This window comes from Ochotona princeps, chromosome 5 (genome assembly GCF_030435755.1).
Source record: "Ochotona princeps isolate mOchPri1 chromosome 5, mOchPri1.hap1, whole genome shotgun sequence".
Taxonomy (NCBI): Eukaryota; Metazoa; Chordata; class Mammalia; order Lagomorpha; family Ochotonidae; genus Ochotona; species Ochotona princeps.
Genome location: NC_080836.1, coordinates 35110648 through 35133465, shown reverse-complemented (window position 1 = coordinate 35133465; position 22818 = coordinate 35110648). Strand labels below are relative to the sequence as shown.

At 42.5% G+C, this 22818-nt stretch overlaps 1 protein-coding gene across 2 annotated transcripts in view; it reads left to right on the top strand.

Annotated features, from left to right (window-relative positions):
* The first annotated feature begins 629 nt into the window (after positions 1-629).
* STAM2 (signal transducing adaptor molecule 2) overlaps positions 630-22818 on the top strand; it is a 42488-nt gene continuing 20299 nt past the window's right edge. For both annotated transcript variants that reach the window (XM_058664481.1, XM_004577165.3), the window contains exons 1-7: positions 630-1070; positions 13340-13424; positions 14968-15043; positions 15151-15246; positions 15973-16119; positions 16716-16785; positions 17665-17851. In XM_058664481.1, coding sequence (XP_058520464.1) covers positions 815-1070; positions 13340-13424; positions 14968-15043; positions 15151-15246; positions 15973-16119; positions 16716-16785; positions 17665-17851 — 917 coding nt within the window. In that variant the 5' untranslated portion in view covers positions 630-814. The remainder of the gene's footprint in view (positions 1071-13339; positions 13425-14967; positions 15044-15150; positions 15247-15972; positions 16120-16715; positions 16786-17664; positions 17852-22818) is intronic.

Genomic DNA, 22818 nt, shown 5'->3' with positions numbered 1-22818 from the left:
ATGTATGCATGCCTTTGGTCACTGCCCTGGCCAAGCACTCAGGTGCTTGTGCCTGGTTTCCTGCAGATTTCACCCCACATGCCCTTTCCCTTTGATTTTTTAAATCTCTGAGTACAAAACTTGGGACAGCGCTTTCTCAGGAGGGGAGACAAGCAGCCTAGAGGGAACTGTCTTAGGACGTTGTCCATGCAATGCAAACCGATGCAGCAAGGCTAAGAGGGACCGCGAGTCCAAGGCTGCTCTAAAATACATTGGCTGGATGGGACGGGAACCCGCGTCGATTTCACTCGAACTGTCACCCACTGCACTGCCCCCGGCGGAAGTGGAAGGTGCGGGTGCGCCTCATTTAGAGACAGAGTGGGGGCTTTATAGGCGGAACGAGCTGGGAGGCGATAGACCAGAGACCCCCACAGAGCCGAGACTGCTGTGTGGTTTTCCCGGGCGCGGGGTTTGGGGCGCAACAGCCTCCACGTCGCGGAGGAGAGCTCAGCTTTTCACACACACCCAGCCCACTCCGTTTCCAGGGTGACTGGACTGTGACGCGAGGACACGGCCGCCAGCGACCCAGACGCCAGGGCCGTGAACTTGAGGCCCCATCAGAGCGAGGCACAGGGTGCTCACAGCCCGCGGCCCCGCCGCCCGTCCGGCTCGCTCTCCACTTCCGTTCGCGAAGGGCCCCGACTCCGTGGCTTGCCGAGGTCTTAGCGCCGGAAAGGTGTCCGCGGACATCGCCTGACTGCTGCCCAGGCCAGGGACCCCAACTGCTGTCTCCTCTCGGTGGGAGGCTGGGACGGGAGCGCTGAGAGGATGCCCGATGCCGGGGGGACGTCGCCCCAAAAGCGGCGTTGGGGGCGGCTCGCAGGCGGGCAGCCCGTCGGGCAGGCAGATGCCGAGCCGGTTGGCGGAGGGGAGAGCTGGGAGACTGGCCAGAGCCGAGTCGTCTAGGAAGCCGCGGTCGCGGGTCAGCCGGCGGGGAGGAGTTGTGCGGACTCAGCGCGAGCGCAGCGACCTGGGCTCGGACGCCGGCGAGATGCCCCTGTTCGCCGCCAACCCCTTCGAGCAGGACGTGGGTGAGTGCTGGGCGGCTCCTGCGGCTGCTGTTTGTCCAGTTGGGAAGTGGGCGGCGGCGGCGGCGGCGGGGCAGCCCTGAGCGGGCGGAAAGGGGCGGTGCCGCCGCTTCCGTGTCGGGGTGTTTTGGGGGGCGACCTCGGAGCCTCCTGAGAAGCCTGGGGGTATCTCCTGCCTGTCTAGGTTGCAGAGCCCTGCGCGGCTATAGGGCGGAGCTGGAGTTGGCCGGAGAGAAGTTTTGGATTGGAACTTGGTGCTCCCCTTGCGTTTGGAGAGACCGTACTGTCCGAGGCAGCTCAGCGCTGAGTCTGCAAATGCGACTGTATGGTTTTATTAGGGGAGATGAAGGGGAAAACTCTAGAATGTTAGAACGATGAGGGATGGGGGAACGCCCCCTGTTTGTTGGGTCCTGAGAGCGTGGATGTTTTCGCCTCTGTAGAATCAGAAGAAGATGGACTGAGTATAAGAACTTATTTTAGGGCATTAGAAAGACAGTAAAATAAGCTGGTTCTCTAGATTTTAATTTTGTGGTCGGAAATTGGGCCACGTAGAAATAGGAACATTTTCAGCAGAGACACTGTTTCATGGTTGACGTTTTGTAATTGTGAGGAAGTTTTAGAAAAATGCCCCGTTTGGGGATCTCGTGTCATCCCCAAACCGTGCTCAGTGGTCACACCTGTGAGTCAGAGAGTGCTCGTTTAAGTATTTATGGCCCTTAGATAGCTATCCAATCAGTATTTCCATTACTTCCTGGAACTCTGGCTGGCAGAGGAACCCAGGTGGCTTTGTCTCCGCTGTCCTGCCTTTGTGAGACCATTGGGTAAACTTGTTCTACTGAAGCAAAATACAGTAAGGCAGATGATTTCTTTATTAAAAAAATCTGTTTATTGGAAAGTCAGGTGTTATATAGAGAGAAAGATCTGCCGGTTCACTCCCCTAGTGGCCACAGCGGCTAGACGCTGAGGTCGATCCGGAGCCAGGAGTTTGTTCCAGGTCTCCATGCAGGTGCAGGGTTCCAAGACTTTGGGCTGTCTTCTGCTGCTTTCCCAGGCCACAAGCAGGGAGCTGGATGGGAAGCGGGGCCGCCAGCATACAAAATGGTGCCCATGTGAGATCCCAGTGCATGCAAGCCAAGGATTTAGCCATTGTGCCAGGCCCAAGACAGATGATTTCAAAATTAAACAAACAAACAAACAACAACAAAAAAAAATCAACGTTTTCTTTAAGGGAAATTGGGTGGAAGGAGGGAAGGCAGCACTTTTTTTTTCCACCTTTTAAAATTTTTTTAGTTAACATTTAACAGACTTTCTCTCCCCCCACTTTATTCTGTTAGCTTTTGAGATAACATATTTTAGATATGCACTAAAGTGAAAGGATTAATACTTTACCTAATAACAAATAGCGATAAGACCTTAATGTACTGGGCCTACAGGCAGTGGCTGTAAGCAATAATGAATAGAAAAATGACCATTTCACCAAATTCTAAAGTAATCTCAGGCCATTAAAATTATACTAGTGTAAATCCTTAACCACTGGTTTGCCAAAGGTATTAAAGTTTTACAAAACTACATTTACAGTGATACTGGTGCAGACATTTCTTTGTTTTTAAAGTGTTAGCTACTATTTGTATGGGAAAACTTGCAGTAGTTGGTATTTTCTGGGTCTGGCTCATTGCGCTCCAGTTGAGACCGTTTTGCTGCAGGCATTAGGATTTCAATCTTTTTGTTATAGCTGAGTAGTATTCCTTGGGTGTGTGCGGCTTGTTCTTCATCTTCCCATTCATCTGATGGTGGACTCCAGTGCGGCTATAAACGTGGTGGTGCAGGGATCTCTGACTCACTGTGTTCAGGGCTTTGGGTTATATGTCCAGTAGTGGGATTGCTGGATCACATGGCAGATCTACATTCAATTTTGTTTTTGTTTAACAAACCTGCACACTGTTTTCCACAGTGGCTGCACTAATTTGCATTTCTCATTGACAGTGTTTAAGTGTTCCCTCAAGGGAAATAGTGCTTTCTTAGAAGCCAATTGCTGGGCCTGGTGTGGTAGCCTAGTGACTAAAGTCCTTGCCTTGCAGTGCACCAGGATCGCATATGGGTGCCGGTTCATATCCTGGCTGCTCCACTTACCATCCAGCTGCTTGCTTCTGTCTTAGAAAAGCGGTCGAGGATGGTCCAAAGCCTTGGGCCCCTGCACTCGCGTGGGAGACCCAGAAGAGGCTCAGCTGTGGCGTAGCAACCACTTGAGGAGTGAATCAGCAGATGGAAGATCTTTCTGTGTTTCCTTCTCTCTGTAATCTGACTTTCCAATAAAAAAAAAAAAAATCTGGAAAAAAAAAGCCCTTTGCTCCCCGAGTGAAAACTTCTCTGGTAGAAGTAAACTGAGTTGTTTGGTTCACTATACTTTCCCACACTTTCCCCTTAGTGGCTCCTGAGGTCCTTGCACGTTTAGTGGATCAGTAAAAGAGATACTGCTGATCATATAAAAAGCACAGGTTTTTTTTTCTAAGATTTATTTATTTTTATTTGAAAGGCAGATTTACAGAGAGGAGAGACAGAGATCTTCCATAGACCTCCCATTTCCTGGTTCACTCCCCAGATGTCCACAATGGCTGAAACTGAGCTGATCTGAAGCCTGGACATTCTTCCAGGTCTCCCACAGGGTTGTAGGGGCCCAAGGACTTGAGCCATGTTCTGCTGCTTTCCCAGGCCAAAGACAGAGCTGAAGGAATTGGTTCCCATATGGGATGCTGGTGCTTACAGATGGAGGATTAGCCTGTTGAGTCACCATGCCAGCCCCCAAAAAACTGTTTTATTAAGTATCTCATGGGCAGTCCCAGCAAGCAAAGCATGAAGTATTTATCAGCTCATGTATGACTGAATTCAGTTTTCAAAGGCAGTGTAAAAATGAAAAATTCATTGTAGCCGAGTGATTGGAATTACAAAGTGTAATGAAAGACTGTGGAGCTCAAATTGGTTTTAAATCTGTACTGTAAGAAAGATTACATGTTGCATTTTCATATCTGAAAGCTCTTTTTCATGTAAAATAGTTAAGCAAGACAAAGAAGTCATCACTTGACTTGAGATGTCTACAGAAATGTTCCTTTACCAAGCATTATCAGTTTTACCTCCAGTCAGGTGGCATATAGGTGGTTTGAGGTACTACGTATGTCATGGGGATCTTAAGAAGGTTCTGTGTCCTAGTGATGTTGTTATCTTAGTTTGTGTAAGCATACTCTGGTGTGTGTTCAGTGATACAGTTACCTAATGACCTGTTTCTGAAATCTCCATCCTTAATCTTTGTGTAACTCATTCACATTCAGCAGATTTTTCTCTGTGGTTGTTGCTATCATACCTTTGTTCACTCTGGCTTAGGTAACTGCTGTGTGTCAGGCACTGTGCAAAAGTGAACAGACACTGCCTTCCTGCCTTCCAAAACTTCTCAGTCTGGTGGAGGGCACATTCACACTTAGAGAATTATGATGTAGAGTTTCCTTCAGTTTTCTGTTGCTGTGAGAGCACACTGGAGACTGGGCCATTTACAAAAGGAAGAGGTTTGGTTGGGCCCACAGTTTTGGAGGCAGGAAAGTTCAACCTGTGTTCTGCTCCTGGTGAGAGTCTAGTGAGCAGGGCAAGAAGTGGGCGCCTACAGGAGTGAGGAGTAGGGCACTAGACCCGGACCTGGTGCTTTAAGGAACATGTGAGTCCATTCTGCAGAGTGGCTTCCTCCTAGCCCAGAATGCCTCCTAAAGATGACTTCATGTCTCAGCACTATTGCCTGGGGAGCCACATTCAAGCCACAGTACGTAGTGTGATCATATACATGAAATGCTTGACATTCTGTGTGTAAAATAGCCTTCTTCCCTGCAGAGAAGACAGGGACCAGCAGGTAGGACATCTTGCTATAAAGGTGTTGAAACTATCCTTTCCCTCCCCCTTTCCTGGCTACACTTGTTACCCAAAGCTCTGTTCCTGTCCCCAGTTCTACTCAAAATAATGAATGCAAGGTGTTAGGGTAAAGGAAAGGGCTTGTTAGTCAATAGAAGAGAGTGCAGCAGGCTTCTGAGTCTCAAGGACTGTCATTCTCCTGGAGGAGGTGTGTGTGGCTTCTAGAAAGAGCTACCAGGAATGGGGTGCTGGCCTGGCACTGATCACAGAAACATCTTCTGGGGTCAGCTACCGCAACTTGCCACTAGATGGCTGACACACTGTGCTCTGTTTCAGTGGTTGGTGAACCTGGAGGGCCACTGCTGGTGACATTAGATCTAGCCTGGCCAAATCGCTCTGCTCTGGAAAAGAAATGGGGCCAAGGAACAAAGCAGTGTGTGCCTTGGGACATGTGTGGGCAGTTGGGAATCCAGCAGTGCCGCCCTGAAGGATCAGCTTCCTGGTGTTGCATCTGAGAAACAGACTGTCTGCCTCTGTGCGTCTGTGCCCAGCCACGCCTCTGCCAGCAGGAAGCATATATGACACACAGTTATTTCATAGTCAGGAGCTTCTGGTAGGTACAGTCTCAGTGGACTGAGCAGTCCTGACACCATTCATGTGAGAAGATATGCTTTTCTCAATGCCTGAGAAAAACTGACAAGTCGAGATGTAAGGAACGTGCTTAGGAGTTGTGATGATGGTGTTTTGCCAAGTGAATTTTGGTCAAAGGTTAGGATGTAAGGAATTCTGGCAGGTTTCTGTCTTACAGCCAGACTATAAGCTCTGAAAGGTGTACTAGGTATAGCCACATTACAGTTCTGTAAACATCTTCCTGTATTTCTTCAGATTTGGATTCGTTCTTTGTTCAGTTGGAGTGCCTGATGCGAGTTCCAGCTCTGCTTCCTGCCTCTGTGCACCCCGGGATGCAATGAGAGGGCTCTGGAACTTGGTCCCAGGGACGCACATGGGGATCTGCCTGGATTTGGCCTATTCCACTTGGGAAGTGAGCAAATGGATGAAAGATCTCTGTCTTCGGCTAGTTTTTAAAAAGGCCAGTTTTACCCTGAGTTTCTAAGGGTCTTGCACTGTTTTCTTAGTCTTATTAAAGTTTTAATTTTCATATTTAGTTCTGTAATCCATCAGACTTGATTTTTCGTTTAACTGGATAAGTTGGTGGACAGTCTGCAGTAGCCGGTTGTCTGATCACCATCTTCCTCCCGCATTTTGCAGCGCTTTGTCCTTGTAGTCTGTTTCCTTACATGAAGCTTGTGTTTGTACTTCTCCAGCCCTACAACAGCACCACAGGGTAATGTCAGTGGTTGTGTGGATGGTAGTACACATTCCTTTTTAATGTCTTAGCTATTTTGGGACTTTGTTATTTTGTATGAATTTTGTGATAACTTGCTTCAAGTCACTACAAAATAGTTCTATATACTTGAAGAAAGGTTTATACTCCACCTTAATGTGCAGAGTTTTCTGTTAATATTTCAGTTACCATGATTTAGTTGCAAGACTTGTAATCCTGAAGTTAGAACACAACTTAGACTGCCTGAATTTCTGCTTTTTAAAAATGTGTTCATTTTTGCTGACCACTTATCATCTGCCCAGTTACTGTCACAAGTCCCTTTTTTTCTCTGATCAAATCACAAATGCATTATGTGAGCATGTGTTGTTGACGGACTACATTTATCTTGCTTGTGGGTTTTCTTGAATATTTAGTAATATTTTGTGTTTTGGTGGACATGGTGAATATTCTAATTTCGTTCTGCCAGATAATTGTATTAGAGGATCTTTGAGGTTTTATCAGACTTGAGTGTATTTTATTTGAAGCAGGCCAATTTCAGTTTTGAATTCTAGAGGGCTTTGTCTGCTAAGATGGGGCCTTTTGCATTTCAGCTGAATGCATCAAGTGTTCTCACTGGTTGGGTGCTCTGCTATTAGTCTGCTCAGGCAACTGGAACAAAACACACTGGGTAGGTTACACACTGGAAATTTATTTTCTCACAGTTCTGGGAGCCGGAAGTCCAAGGTCAAGGTACTAGCCTCCCCTTGCATTAGAGTTACCACCTCACTGTATCTTCAGATGGCCTCACCCTGGTGTGTGCAGGTCAGGGAAGGTGGGGTCAGAGGGGCTTGAGTAGTCAGTTGAGAGGAGAATGAATAGTCAGTTACTGCTTTGTCTCTTTCAAAGGACACTAATCCTGTTGGAGCAGGGCTGATTTAACTTTAATTCTTCAGAGGCTGCATGAAAAGAACCCTCTAGGATTAGGGCAACCTGTAAGGTTTGAAGGACACACACATTTGACCTTTGGAGGCTAGATGATGCTGCCTTGCAGCACATTTCAGCTCTGTACTAGGTGATATCTGTCGGACCTCAGCGAGATTCCCGAGTGTCTATAGCTTAGCCCTGTACCAAAGACCTGAAACAAATCCCTGTGATTAGAAATCTGGTCTGTGGGCCCAGCATTGTAGCCTAGTAACTAAAGTCCACCTTGCATGCGCCAGGATCCCATATGGGCACCAGTTTGTATCCTGGCTGCTCCACTTCCCTTCCAGCTCCCTACTTGTGACCTGGGAAAGCAGCTGAGGACAGCCCAAAGCCTGCAATCCTGCACCCACATGAAAGAAGTAGGAAGAAGCTACTGGCTCCTGGCTCCTGGCTCTGGCAGTTATGGCCAGTTAGGGAGTGAAGTGGTGGATGGAAGATCTTTATTTCTGTCTCTCCTTCTTTCTATAAATCTGACTTCCAATAAGAAATAAATGTTTAGGAAGAGAGAGAGAGAGAGAGAGAGAGAGAGAGAGGAAGGAAGGAAGGAAGGAAGGAAGGAAGGAAGGAAGAAAGGAAGGAAGGAAAAGAAGAAAAGAAAGAAAGGGGGAAAGGGAAAGGAAGGGAAGGGAAGAGATAGATTAGGATAGGATAGGATCGGATCGGATCGAATCTGGTTTGTGTCTCCCAACTGCTTTACCAAGGCAGAAGGCCCACTGTGTGCTGGGACTCTAATATGTTCTCAAGCAGAATGTAGAGGCCATCTTTCTACATTTTTTTCCCCCTCCAGTATCTCGGAACTGAACTGTCATTCATCTCATAAAATTAGTTAACCTTGGGCCCAGCTGGTAGCCTAGTGACTGAAGTCCTCGCCTTGCATGTGCTGGGATCCCATATGGGCACTGGTTCATACTCAGTATGTTCCATTTCCCATCCGGCTCCGTGCTTGTGGCCTTGGGAAGCAGTTGGAAATGGTCCAAAGCCTTGGGATCCTGTGCTTGGTTGGGAGAACTGGAAGAAGCTCTTATCTCCTGGCTTTAGACTGGCTCAGCTCTGGCCATTGTGGCTACTTGTGGGGTGAACCAGTGGATGGAATGTCTGTCTTTCTCTCTGCCTTAAATCTGCCTTCCTATTGGAAATAAGTAAACCCTTAAAAATGAAAGAAAGGAAAAAAAAAAAAGTTACCAGGTTGATTTTGTTTTATCAATGTTTTGGTAGGATACTAAGTCTAGTACCAGATATTCGGTCATGCTTGGAAGCAGGAAACTAATCATGAGTTTCATTTCCAAATATAGCAAGAGGAGCTTTAAGGGTTTCTTGCCAGCATTCTTGTTTTCTGTAGTTTTTTCTTAAAATGTATTTTATTTATTTGAAAGAGTTTCAGAGAAGTATAGTAGGAGAGAGAGAGAGAGAGAGATTCTACATCTGCCATTTGACTAGATGAATGCAATGGTGAAGCTGGACCAGGCTCATGCCAGCTAGTAGCTCCATCTGGGTCTCCTCCATGGGGTAAGAGCCCAAACACATGAGCCATCTTTTGCTGCTTTTCCCTAGGTCGTAAGCAGAGAACTGGACTGGAAGTGGAGCAGCCTGATAGTGTTCATGTGGGATGCCAGCGTTGCAGGTGGCTGATTGGCTGTGTCACAGTGCTGATTGCTGTGTAGTTGATTTTTTAAAATTACTGATAGAACCTGTGTTATTAAAAGTTGTATAAGTCGGCTTGAGTTCTTTTTAAAGCTGAAATTGGAGCATAATGCACTATGTAAAGAGCAAGTCTTTTTGTTCCTTGCAGGTATTGATAGAATGATTCTTTATGATACTGTTGGGATCTTTCTGAACTATTTCACTGTGTATTTGAGGCTCTCTAGGTACAATAATCAGAGCTTGGTGATGAAATGTTATGACTTACACCCACTAAACCCAGGCAGTTTGGCATTTATGCCCCAGGAGAGCTCTCTGCCTCTGTGCATTGGACATAAGACAATGTGCGATAGGGCGCCAAGCACTGGGCAAAGTGACATGCTATAAAATAATTGTTTCTTAATTATAATATTTAAAATTTCTTAGGAGTTTAAAATGCATCTAAGTACATAATTTAACTGTTACATAGTTCACTTGAAAAAATGCACTCCTTGGCAGGCCATTATAAAATCTTCAGATCTTAATTTTTTTTTAAGAAGTGTAAGTGTGAGTACTTTATTTGTAGAGAACATACTGTGCTTGATAGAGTATTTAGGTCAGAATTTTTCCATTCTTAAGGAAAATCAAAAAACAAGTAGACAGTATTCTATTTTGATATTTCAAAAATTGCTTTATATTTAATTACATTATATGACCTCGTGAGAAATGACTTGTAGTATAACTTATCTACTGCATGATTACCATATGGTCCAAAATCAAGCTCAGTTGCTTGAGTTTGTGTATATTTTGTGCACATACATGTCGTTGATGTTGATCGTTTCTTAGAATATGAGAAATAAAGAGTCTTGAATGTTGGAACCATTGGCAAAAAAAAAAAAAAATAGTAAAAATAGTCTTCTATCCTTATCACATGCGTGCCATCCCTAATCTATTGAATGAAATTCAGATGTGCTATAAATGTATACATAGAAGAGAAGTAACATACAGAAAAGAATATGGGTGAATATTTCATCTTGAGGTAATTAAAATAGCCAAGTGCTGCTATCAAAAGAAAGATTTTATTACAGCAGAAACAAACAAAACTCCATCATAAGAGGAAAAATTAGTGTGATGCAGGCAAATCAGATGGGTTCTGTGTGGTTTGCCTTTGGACTTGGAATGTTAAGCCAGCACTCCTAAGTAAAGGAAGTTGTTGCCTATCTTTCAAGGCGTTGTCTTCCCTACGTAACCCTGTTTCCAGAGCTGAGTCTCCTAAGAGTTCTTGCTTCTCTTTGATAAGCAGAGATGTGCAATGTCACAAGCCCACCAAATACCATTGCCTTTTGTTGCCAGGTGATGCTGCTGTTGAAACTTGATACTTGACAACATCTCAGATGTTTGCTCAGCAGCAAGGCTCTGCTGGTTTAGAAGCTTGCACACACACACACACACACACACACACACACGAAGAGGCTTGCACAGACATCTCTTGGATTACTTTGGACATTAGAATTAAAGCATTGAGCCCGGCGCAGTGGCCTAGCGGCTAAAGTCCTCGCTTTCAATGTGCCAGGATCCCATATGGGTGCAGATTCTATTCCTGGCAGCCCTACTTCCCATCCAGCTCCCTGCTTGTGGCCTGGGAAGGCAGTCGAGGACAGCCCAAAGCCTTGAGACCCTGCACTCACATGGGAGACTTGGAGGAAGTTCCTGGCTCCTGGCTTCGGATTGGCGTAGCACCAGCCATTGCGGTCACTTGGGGAGTGAATCATCGAAGGGAAGATCTTCCTCTTTGTCTCTCGTCCTCTCTGTATATGTGACTTTGTAATAAAAATAAATAAATCTTTAAAAAAAAATTAAAGCATTAAAGTTCACATACTTAGAAGTGCTACCATTCTTTCCCACATTTCAAGTATTGTACCAGGGTAATAGTATATGGAGTCACAACTTTCATTCATTCGTGTTGACACCTAGTGTACCCTAGATACTATTTTATGTAGTATAAATGATCATTAGGAACAGGCAGACAAAAAAAGGAGCTTACATTCATTCCAGGCGAGGGGAGATTTAGAAGTAGAGACGGATGTTATTTATGTTACGAAACATCTACAGAAAGGCCTGTGCCTCAGAGGCTGCCCTTTTAGTTATGGGACGTTATTCCGCATCCTTACAAGCAACACCAGTAGTTGTAACAAAGACAAGAGAGTGAGTTCTAGTAGATTTGAACCACAGTTTGCTGGTATCTTCTCACCAGCTTGTATTAAGGACTTTGTGGCCACTCTTTATGCAATGATACATTATGCAGCTATTAAACTATTGGTATAGATGTGTACAGGAAGAGATATATGTGGAAATGCAGATTAGGAAATGATACATTTAATGTGATCACAGTATTAGTTTGTGTACTAGTCAGCTTTTCATCACTATGATGATGAAGCAGGCAGACTTCATGTAGTGAAGAAGTATTTCTTGGGTCCAAGATTAGACGGACCCCACTGGCACTGCCTGTGGTGATGGTGTTCTTGTGATAGAGGCCTGAGGTAGAACAGGGCATCCAGGGCAAGGCAGGCGGTGAGTGTGGGAGGGATTATGTGGTGACCCAGGAGGCTTAGAGTGTGGTTAGTCCCAAACTCAGACTTTTGTGATGCTGGCAGAGGGCATACCTTCAGTGACCTCCTCCTCAGCCACACCTCTGAACACCATCATTGGGCTAAATTTCTCATCTTCATTGGTACTGTTAATTTATGGCTTTGGAGTATAAAGTCCTGTAAGAATTAGGGACAAAATCATAGTTCAAAAAACATAGCATTCCACTTCTCACCCCCTAAAATTCATAATCTCACAGCATATAATGGGGGACACTTCTCTATTCTTAAGTTTCCCCTCATGAGAAGAAACTTTCATTAGTGTCATTCTAAAATGTCCTACCCCTCCCTGCTTCTTTATTCACTGTAATGATTTGCTTGCTTGGGAAATATGAGAGAAACTGACTTATCCTTACTGCTTTTGTATAGGACTGGCTAGTCTTTAACACTGAGTGGTTTGTTTTTTGTTTTTTGTTTTTTTTTTTTTCCTGCATAGAGTGTGCTGTGCAGTGGCTAAGCCACTGTGGGTAGAAGCTGGCTCCCATCTCATTCTAAGGCATGCAACTTCCAGGGTTCACCAAGAGCAAGCCTATTTGTTTTCTAAGCCTAAAGTTTCTACTGGCAAGGACAAAATGACATTGTACTCTTTATTTTGTTTCTCGTCTTCATAATTTAGTCAGGGCAAAGGGTGTCTTTTTGTATGCCTTCTATAGTTACCTTACAATATAATCCCATTTTTAGAGTTCTATGTATATCTATTATTTTTCCATATATATGTGAAGAAGAGTCTAGAAAGATGTGTATGTATCTGAGGCTTAAAAGGGGCTGGTGTAATTAGGGTGTTTTTTTGGGGGGGTTGTTTGTTTTAAGAAATAACAGATTTTTTTATTCATTTGAAAGGCAGGGTTATGGAGAAAGAGAGAACTCTTCTATCCATATTTTGCTCCCCAAATGACTGCAGTGGTCAGAATTGCACTAGTCCAAAGCCAGGAGTTTATTCCTGGTCTCCCATGTTGTGCAAGGATCCAAGAACTTGGACTGTTCTCTACTGCTTTCCCAGACATAGTAGCAGGAAGCTGGATGGGAAGTGGAGCAGCCAAATTCAACCTGATGCCCACGTGAAAAGTCCTGTATACCATTTTGAACCCCCTCACCTCAGTTTAATGTTTATTATTCTTATACATGTTAATATCAGAGTGTTAAAAAGCAGTAACCAAATGATAAATTGATGACTGGATAAATAAAATGTATACCTGCGCAATGTGGTGTTAATTCAGCAATAAAAAGATGTGAAATGCTAATATGTGCTATGACATGAATAATTTTGAATACATTAGAAGTCACCAAACACAAAAGAATCAGTGTGATTTAATTACACAATTGTTGCAAGAGTGTTCTGTCTTCTGAAATGCATCCATTGTTTGTTTTTTTTTTAAAGATTTATTATTATTGGAAAGCCGGATATACAGAGAGGAGGAGAGACAGAGAGGAATATCTTCCATCTGATGTTTCACTCCCCAAGTGAGCCGCAACGGGCCGGTGCGCGCCAATCTGATGCTGGGAACCAGGAACCTCTTCCAGGTCCCCCACGTGGGTGCAGGGTCCCAAAGCTTTAGGCCGTCCTCAACTGCTTTCCCAGGCCACAAGCAGGGAGCTGGATGGGAAGTGGAGCTGCCGGGATTAGAACTGGTGCCCATATGGGATCCCGGGGTGATCAAGGCAAGGACTTTCGCCGCTAGGCCATGCCGCCGGGCCCCATCCATTGTTTTTTTAATCTGTGGGAAGAGACACTACTTAACTATTGAGCCTTTGTTGGTATTTTAGTATTATGTAATTGAGGCTCTAATTCTTGCATGTGACAATGTATCTTACAGAAAAAGCTACAAATGAATACAACACCACAGAAGACTGGAGTCTCATTATGGATATATGTGACAAAGTGGGAAGCACTCCTAATGGGTAAGATGCATAGTCATGCCAGTAAATGTCTAGGTGTTTTTGTAATGCTACTTACATTGGAAAATGAGGTTCTGTTATTTATTTGGAGGTTAAGTGTTAAGACAAACTGGAGGCTAGATTTTTTTTTATTAATCATAGCTTAAAAAAAAATGGTGGAGTTTGAAAACCTGAGCCCTGTGAGATAATTAAAGTCTAGATACCACAAGGACATGTGTTAATACTGGGCAGATTAGTTATTTGGGAAAGCTCCCTGTGACTTAGACTTATCTGAAAGGCTTTTCGTATTGAAGTATACAGCATATAATGAGAAAGCCTTTCAATAAAGAATAGATAAATATGACAAGTAATAGTAAAAAAAGACAAAAAGAGTGCTTTCAGAGGAAATGCAGCAACTAAGCTGAATGAATTGTACAATAGAAGAGTAACAAGTGTTTGAGCTTTTTTGTTTGTTTGAAGATTCATTTATTTGTAGATCATAGAAGAGCACGTGACTGCTTTACTGGTTCACTCCTCCTTCCCAAAGCCCACAGGCTGAAGTTGGGAGCCAGGAGGTCTCTCGCATGGGTGGCAGGACCTCAAGTTGTTGGACCATCATCTGCTGTCTTTTAGGGTGCAGATGGGCGGGAAGCTGGACCAGCAGTGCAGAGTGAGCAGCACTGCAGTCTAAGGTGCAGGTATTGCCAATGGCATGTTAAGCCACTACGTCATGCCTACTTCTTTAACATCTCAGCTGTTTTTGTAGCATATACAAGTTTATATTTGAACCCAAGACTATACTGGTATGTGAGAGTTTAAAAGAAGTTGTGCACTGAAATAAACTTAACTTTAATGTTTTCCGTTAGCTTATTAAAATATAATATCCTTGTATATTGCTCTTTTTTCCAAGAGAAAAATTTGTTCTCTGAAAGTTGAGTCTGTATTGGAAAAATGAAGATGGTTTACATGCTATAGTTTTCTTCTGTTAGCTGACCTTTTTGAGATATATATACTTTTTTTAAAATTTATTTTGTTTTTATTGGAAAGGCAGATAAACAGAGCGAAAGAGAGACAGAGAAACAGGTCTTCTGTCCACTAGTTCATTCCCTAAGTGGCCTAACACCTGGAGCTGAGCTGATCTGAAGCCAGGAGCCAGGAGCTTCTTCTGGGTCTCCCATGTGGGTGCAGGGTCCCAAGGCTTTGGGCCATCCTTGACTGCTTTCCCAGGCCACAAGCAGGGAGCTGAATGGGAAGTGGGACTGTCAGGACACAGACTGTGACCAATATGGGATCTGGGCAGATGCAAGGCGAGGATTTAGCAACTAGACTACCGTGCCAAGCCGAAGACATCTTTGATCTCTTGAAATATGCAACATCTGCAACAAGATTTATGATTGAGTCTCTGAAGAAAAGATCCTGTAGAATAGTTTTATAGATTTATTCCTTTAAGAAGATGAAGTCTCAAGGACCTCATTTTTACCTTTTAAATTTTAAACTTCTGGTAATGAAAGACCTTATAATTTTAATGTTTAAATTCTTGCTCAAAACAATGTGTGTTTCTTTCTAGAGCAAAAGATTGCCTAAAAGCCATAATGAAAAGAGTAAATCATAAGGTCCCCCATGTTGCTTTGCAGGCACTAACTGTGAGTAAAAATCATGTTACTACTGGACCCAAATTTTAAATGTTTATTTCAGTAAGTTAAATAAGATATTTTGACATTTGTATATTAATTTTTGTTTTTGTTGATAGCTTCTTGGGGCTTGTGTGGCAAATTGTGGAAAGATATTTCACTTGGAAGTATGTTCCCGTGATTTTGCAACGGAAATTCGTGCTGTGATAAATAAGGTAAAATTTTAGGAAAGAGCAAATATTTAAGTCATTAAAAATAAATGCAGCGCTTCATTTTAATTATGTCTTAGTCATTATCATCATTATCATTTAAATCATTTTAAATAAATTGAAGTACACTTATGTTGGAATTTGAATTTTTAAAAATTGATGACACAAAAAACTCTTTTCTCCTCAAAGCATATGTATTGTTGATCATAGCTAATCTTGACTGGGGTTCAGTAAGCAGTTACTTCTGTAAGTGTTGTACACATGTTGTCTTATTTAGTGCTGTTAACTACTCTTATAAGTTAGATTATCTTGTAGCCAGACAAAGAGAGGCTTAAAGAGAACTTTGTCCCAGGTGGTACAGCTGTAAGTAGCACAGCATTTCCTGTCCAGAGCTCTGTGATTTCAGATTTCAAGCTCTAGCCACCACTCTGCTGACTCCAGTTTGAGTTGCTGAGCATAGAGAACTTTATTATAAAGCACTGATTATTACTGATTTCTTTGCAGCAGAAACTTCCAAGTACCATTTGTGTAAGAGTATTGAGAAAACATAGGGGAAATGGCCTGTAACATACAAATAGACACCTGTCAGTTTCTCAGCCAAGTTAGGGATTGCTGGACATCTGTTGATGTTCATTAAATTTCAGAGAATGTTGGTGGTGATTCTGCTTATGAAATAACTTCAGAACTTATTATAACCACAGCTTTACATTTTCTCCCCTTTGTCTTTAAAAGGCTCACCCAAAAGTATGTGAAAAACTGAAAGCTTTAATGGTTGAGTGGTCAGAAGAATTCCAGAAGGACCCTCAGTTTAGTCTTATATCTGCAACTATTAAATCTATGAAAGAAGAGGGAATTACTTTTCCTTCAGCAGGGTCACAGGTGAGATATTGATTCAGACCCATGGCTAGCCCTATACTAGTAGAAAGGGAATATGCCTTATGTAAAAGCTGGGAATGGTATGTGTTGGTCATTATTTCTAACCTTAACTCATTGAGCACCTGAAAAAAACACACCCTTCGACTGTGGTGAGTAGCAGGAGAGGGCTTCAACTATTCTGAGACCTGTAACCACTGTCTCTCTACTCTGGGATTGTTATCTTGCCTTCCAAATGCACTTATCGTGTGGCTGCATACCCATAGCAACAGGGCACTTCTCCTTGTACAGGTACAATGTGCATTCAACAAGGAAATCATTTTATTTGTGCTATAAATATTTAGGTACCTCTCTATGCCAACTTCTATGTCAGATACTTATTGTAAGCCAGTTTGTGTCCTTTGTGAGTTTATAATATTTTCCTTAAAATTCTGTTTTATTTTAGCATTTGGAAACAGTGACTTAAAATTATCATAAGGAGTTTTATTTTTAAATGAAACTCAGTTATATCAGTATTTTTAAAAATTAGTGTCGCAAGTAATTATAGAGCTTGTGTTTTCTTTGAAAGAATAGTTGTATTCATTTCAGTCATACATTTATAGATTGCCTCAGCTGCTGCCAAGAATGGTACGTCATCAAACAAAACCAAAGAAGATGAAGACATGGCTAAAGGTAAATGATGAAGCACAAGTAATTTAATATAGCTTAAAATATTCTGGCCATGGCATTTCATTGAAATAAAATTATAAAATGAGGCATACTGTCAGCTCTACCTCATCTAAAAGAAGTAGATCTGAAAAGTAGAGAAACAACTAAGATGAATTCATTTTCCTTTCTAGTTATGCTCTACCTTTGGAGAGATTACATTTCACCTTTTCTTTAATGCCAAAGTAATGAGTCAAAGCACAAAAATATGTTCACGACTTGTCCTATATGGAAAGTTACCCATATTATAATGTCACAATCTGTTTGCTATAAAAATAATAGCTGCTGTATATGACAGAATGTGATAATGAAGAATGAGCAAAAATTACCTTTTTTTTTTAAGATTTTTATCTTTATTGGAAAGTCAGATATACAGAGAGGAGAGACAGAGAGGAAGACCCTGTTCCATCTGATGATTCATCCCCTAATTTGATTCACTTCGTAAGTAGATGCAATGACTGGAGCTGAGTCGATGCTAAGCCAGGAGCCAGGAGCTCTTCCAGGTCCAGGCGGGTGCAGGGTCCCAAGGCCTTGAGCCATTCCTGATTGCCTTCCCAGGCCACAAGCAGCGAACTGGATGGGAAGTGGGGCTGCAGGAATCAGAACCAGCGCCCACATGGGATCTCAGCAAGTGCAAGGCGAGGACTCCAGCCGCTAGGCTACTGCACCAAGCCCCAAAAGTGACTTTAAAAAAATGTTCTGGTTTGTCCCCTCTCCTGAGAAGTTAACAGTTTAGTGATAATTGGACAATTAAAATATTTACTTAATTTATTCTAATTAAATATCAAAATTTCTTTTTAAACATAACCATGGCTTTTTTTTTAACATTTTAATTTTTCAAACCAGCTATTGAACTATCACTGCAGGAGCAGAAGCAGCAACACACAGAAACAAAATCCTTATATCCAGTTGCAGAAATCCAGTTAAATAATAACATTGCAAGGAAAGTGAGAGCTTTGTATGATTTTGAAGCTGTTGAGGACAATGAACTCACCTTTAAGCATGGTGAAATCATCATTGTTTTGGATGACAGGTATGTGGCCTAAATTTTATTTGTGTTTTAAATTTTCTGATGCTTTTTAGATTAATATTCCTAATTTAGAATCCTGAATATTAAGTTGTTTCATTTAGATTTAAATAATAAAACCTTTTTGTGTACTTTTTTCTCTAAAATAAAAGTTTGGTGTTACAAATTCTCTTCTTTTGTTGAAAGTATCCTTTGTATCTTGGATGAAGGATATATTAAATAATGTTGTTGACAACAGTTTGGAGACAGATAAATATTTAATCATGTAAACACATTTATTTTGGGAGTCATATATCACAGAATTATTGATAGAAAAGCTGTTTAGGAAGAAAAACAACAATCTTGGGGCTAGAATGATGGATCAGTTGGATGGTCCTCTACCTCTACGTGAGAACGTACCATGTGGGCTACTGTTTGTGTCTGGCTACCCCTTTCCCATTCAGCTCCCTGCTTGTGGCCTGAGAAAGCAGTAGAGGGAGTCCCAAAACCTTGGGACCCTGCATCCACGTGGGAGATTCGGAAGACGCTCCAGGCTACAGATTGACTTGTTTCTGGTCATTGTGACCATTTGGGGAGTGAAACAGTGGACTGAAGAGCTTTCTTTCTGTTTCTCTCTATAAATCTGCCTTTCAATAAAAAATGAGTAAGTTTTTTTTAAAGAAATAACTGCGATCTCAACTTCACCAATCAACCAAAGGCAATGCTTAGCTGTTCCTCAGCTGTAGTATTCTGTGCTTTTCAATTTATCACTGAAAGTTGTAATAAAAAATAGAAGAGTTTGTTCTCAAACTTACTCTACTCATGATTTTTACTTCTTTTTTTTTTTTTTTAAAGATTTGTTTTCTTATTGGAAACTCAGATATACAGAGAGGAGGAGGGACAGAGAGGAAGAATTCCATCTGATGATTCACTCCCCAAGCAGCCATAAGGGCTGGAGCTGCGCCAATACAATGCCAGGAGTCCAGAGCCTCTTCTGGGTCTCCCACACAGGTGCAGGGTCCCAAGGCTTTGGGCCATCCTTGACTGCTTTCCCAGGCCGCAAGCAGGGAGCTGGATGGGAAGTGGGGCTGCCGGGCTTAGAACCGGCTCCCATATGGGATCCCGGCGTGTTCAAGGCAAGGACTTTAGCTGCTAGGCTACTGCGTGGGGCCCCTGATTTTTACTTTAAAGAGGCTGATGAAATTTAGCAAGGGTGAGGTATATGACAGCTATGAAAGAGAAGTGCAAATATATTTGGTATCCATTAGAAATAAGGACATAGTAAGTAAGGACATTTTGTAATGACATAGTATCTAGTCTATTTTAAATAGATAATAGGATTAATTATCTTGCTATAGGAAATTCTTACGAAGAAAAGACTGCATATGGGCCACCGCAGTAGCTAAACTAAGCCTCCACCTGCCAGCACCAGCATCCCATATGACTACAGGTTCATGTCCCGGTTGCTCCACTTCCTAACCATCTCCCTGCCTGGGATAGCAGTGGAGAATGGCCCCCTGGCTCCTAGCTTTTTCAGATTGGCTTGGCTCTGGCTGTTGTGGCCATTTGGGGAATGAATCAGTGGTTGGAAGATCTATCTCCTGTCTGCAAATCTGCCTTTTCAATAAAGATAAACGAATTTTTAAAAAATATTTATTTATTTTCATTACAAAGTCAGATATACAGAGAGGAGGAGAGACAGAGAGGAAGATCTTCCATCCGATGATTCACTCCCCTAGTGACCACAATGGCCAGTGCTGTGCTGATCTGATGGCGGGAACCAGGAACCTCTTCAGGGTCTCCCACACGGGTGCAGTGTCCCAAAGCTTTGGACCGTCTTCAACTGCTTTCCCAGGCCATAAGCAAGGAGCTGGATGGGAAGTGGAGCTGCCGGGATTAGAACCGGCGCCCATATGGGATCCCGGGGCTTTCAAGGCGAGGACTTTAGCCGCTAGGCCACGCTGCCGGGCCCAAGATAAATGAATCTTTAAAAAGAAATATGTATGTGTGTGTGTGTGTGTGTGTGTGTGTGTGTAGATAGATATGTATCTATACATATGTATCTATACATATGTATCTATACATATCCACCCTGTATCTATATGTATCTATAGATAGATACATATCTATAGATATATCTATAGGTAGGTAGATATCTCCACACACTCGGAAATACATTTAATATGTAAATTTTAATTTTTATATTATATTGCATATTTTATTTTATATTTGTATATACATTTCATCATGTATTCATACGATATATAATTTAAATGTATAAAATATAAATATATAAAATAAGCTGTTTGAAGGAATATACAATTTTCGTCAAATTGAGAATAAGGGACAAGAACAATTGTATGAAACTTTGAATGTGATGCTTTCTTGCTGTAAAACAGATGCCACTGATGTCCAGGAGCAAGAGGACTCACACTTAGTACAATCATGATGTGAGGTTGCTGCTGCCATGGTTCAGCAGCCTAATCCTCCACCCTGTGCTGGTGACATGTTCTACACTAGCAAAAATCTAGTAGCTGGAGCTGGCATTTGAATACCAGCAATCTGGTGTGGATTGTAGGCATCTTAGCCAGCATCTTAGCTGCTAAGCAAATGCTATCCATAGAGCTTTACTTTCATGTAATAAAATTTCTAACAGTTGCTGCTCCCAAAGTAAGTATAATATTGATTAATGGTATGGGCACATCAGTGGCACCATGCTATGATTTTCCTTTAACAGTATCCTGTGGTGTTATTTGGTATTCTTGTGGTATTACGTACTAGTAGTATAGTGATCTATAGCAAGTCAAGGATAACATCAGTGTACACTGCCATATCTTTTTTACAGATTTTCATTTAAGGCACATATACAGTGAATAAAACCATTTTCATTTTGAGAATTCCACATCCCAGTGTTTGCATTTGAGTCCAAGAGCCACTGTCAATTCCAGTTTCCTGCAAACACACGCTCTGGAAAGCAGCTGGTGACGGCTGTCATGCTTGCATGCCTGCCACTCAATTTGGGATACCGAGATTGAGTTCCCAAGCTCTTGGCTTTCATCCTGGCCCAGCTTCACCTGTTGGGCAATGGGGAATGAGTCCAGAATAGGAAATTGCTTTTTTATCTGTCCATTGTTCTCTCTTGCCTTTCAAATAAAGATAATTAAAAAGAGAGAGATAATGACCCGCCGTGGTGGCCTAGTGCCTAAACTCCTTGCCTTGCACTCCCTGGGATCCCATGTGCGCACCGGTTCTAATCCCGGCGGCCCCACTTGCAATCCAGATCCCTGCTTGTGGCCTGGGAAAGCAGATGAGGATGGATGAAATCAGATGAGGACCCTGCACTCATGTGGGAGACCTGGAAGAGCTCCTAGCTCCTGGCTTTGGATTGGCGCCACTCTGGCTGTTGCAATTGCCTGGGGAGTGAACCATCGGATGGAAGATCTTCCTGTCTCTCCTCCTCTTTATATATATCTGACTTTACAAAAAGAATAAATAAATCTTTTTTTAAAAAAAAGGAGAGATGAAAGAAACACACTTACTGGGCTGATAGAAAAGGTGCACATTTCTGATGAACAAGAGGATGCCAAAATACTTTTACTGTCTACAATTTTAGTCTTATTGCCATTCCTTGTTTGCCTTCTGTATATCATTTCAAATAATCAAGTAGAATTCTTTGCAGTTCCAAATATGCCATGTTTTGATTAAACTTCTGTAGCATTGCACCTTTTGTTCTGCCTGGAAAATATCTGTCAGGGAAGATAAAAGCATTTAGAAAAGAAAAGGAACTTTGCTTACATGAAAGGTTTGCAGAGGGATGCAGGCTTCAAAATCTGTGCTCTCCATTTGAAAAATAAGTCTGGAAGTTTGAGAAAAGAGAGTCAAGATCACCACAATTTCTCAGTTTACCATTTGTATGTTCATGGTAGAAATACCTGCTCTTCTCACATGATGTGTATGCATGAAGTGTATCGCTTATGTTAACTGTTGTCACAGACATCAGATGACGACTTTTTTTTCAAGATTTATTTTTATTGGAAAATCAGATATACAGGAAGAGGAGAGACAGAATAATTCCACTTTATTATTCGCTCCCCAAGTGACCACGACAGCTGGAGCTGTGCCATTCTGAAGCCAGGAGCTTCTTCCAGGTCTCCCACACGGGTGCAGGGTCCCAAATCTTTGGGCCATCCTCATCTACTTTCCCTGGCCACAGATAGGGAGCTGAAATGGGAAGTAGAGCTGCCGGGATATGAATTGATGTCTATATGGGATCCCAGTGTGTACAAGGCAAGAACTTTAGCCACTAGGTTATCGCACGGGGCCCAACAAGTTTTTTGTTTGCTTGTTTGTTTTTAAGAATATTTTATATTTATTGGAAAGACAGATTTACAGAGGAAAGGTAGAGAGAGAGAGCTTTTATTCGCTGGCTCATTCCCAAAATGGCAACAGCTGCCATAGCTGAGCTGATCTAAAGCTTGAAGCCAGGATCCTCTTCCAGGTCTCCTATGCAGGTGCAGGGATCCATGGACTTGAGCTATCCTGCACTACTCACCCCAGCCATAAGCAGGGGGCTCTATGGGAAGCAGAGCAACGTGGACACAGACCAGTGCCCATATGGGAGAGTGGTGCTTACAGGCTGAGGATCGGTCAGTTGAGTCCTCATGCCGGCTGCAGTTGACTTCTTTTTGTAATGAAGTCAGTAGCTTAGTTAAAAGAAAGGCTCAAGTTTTCCTTTGAGACATTAAAGCTACAGACAATACATTTAGCTTTTTGCCTATCTCCAAGTGCAAATTACATATTTTTCTTGCTTATCCACGGTGACAGCAAAGTGTCATTTTTATTCCTATACTCTTGATTTTGTTTTCCTCCTGACGAGTTGACTCCTTAAAACCTTTATCAGATTCTACATCTTAGAAGCCTTTAAATCTTCCCTGCTCTCAGCTTCCAGGAGTTAGGAGTTCTCTCGATGCTGCTTTAGCCCACTGAACATGTAG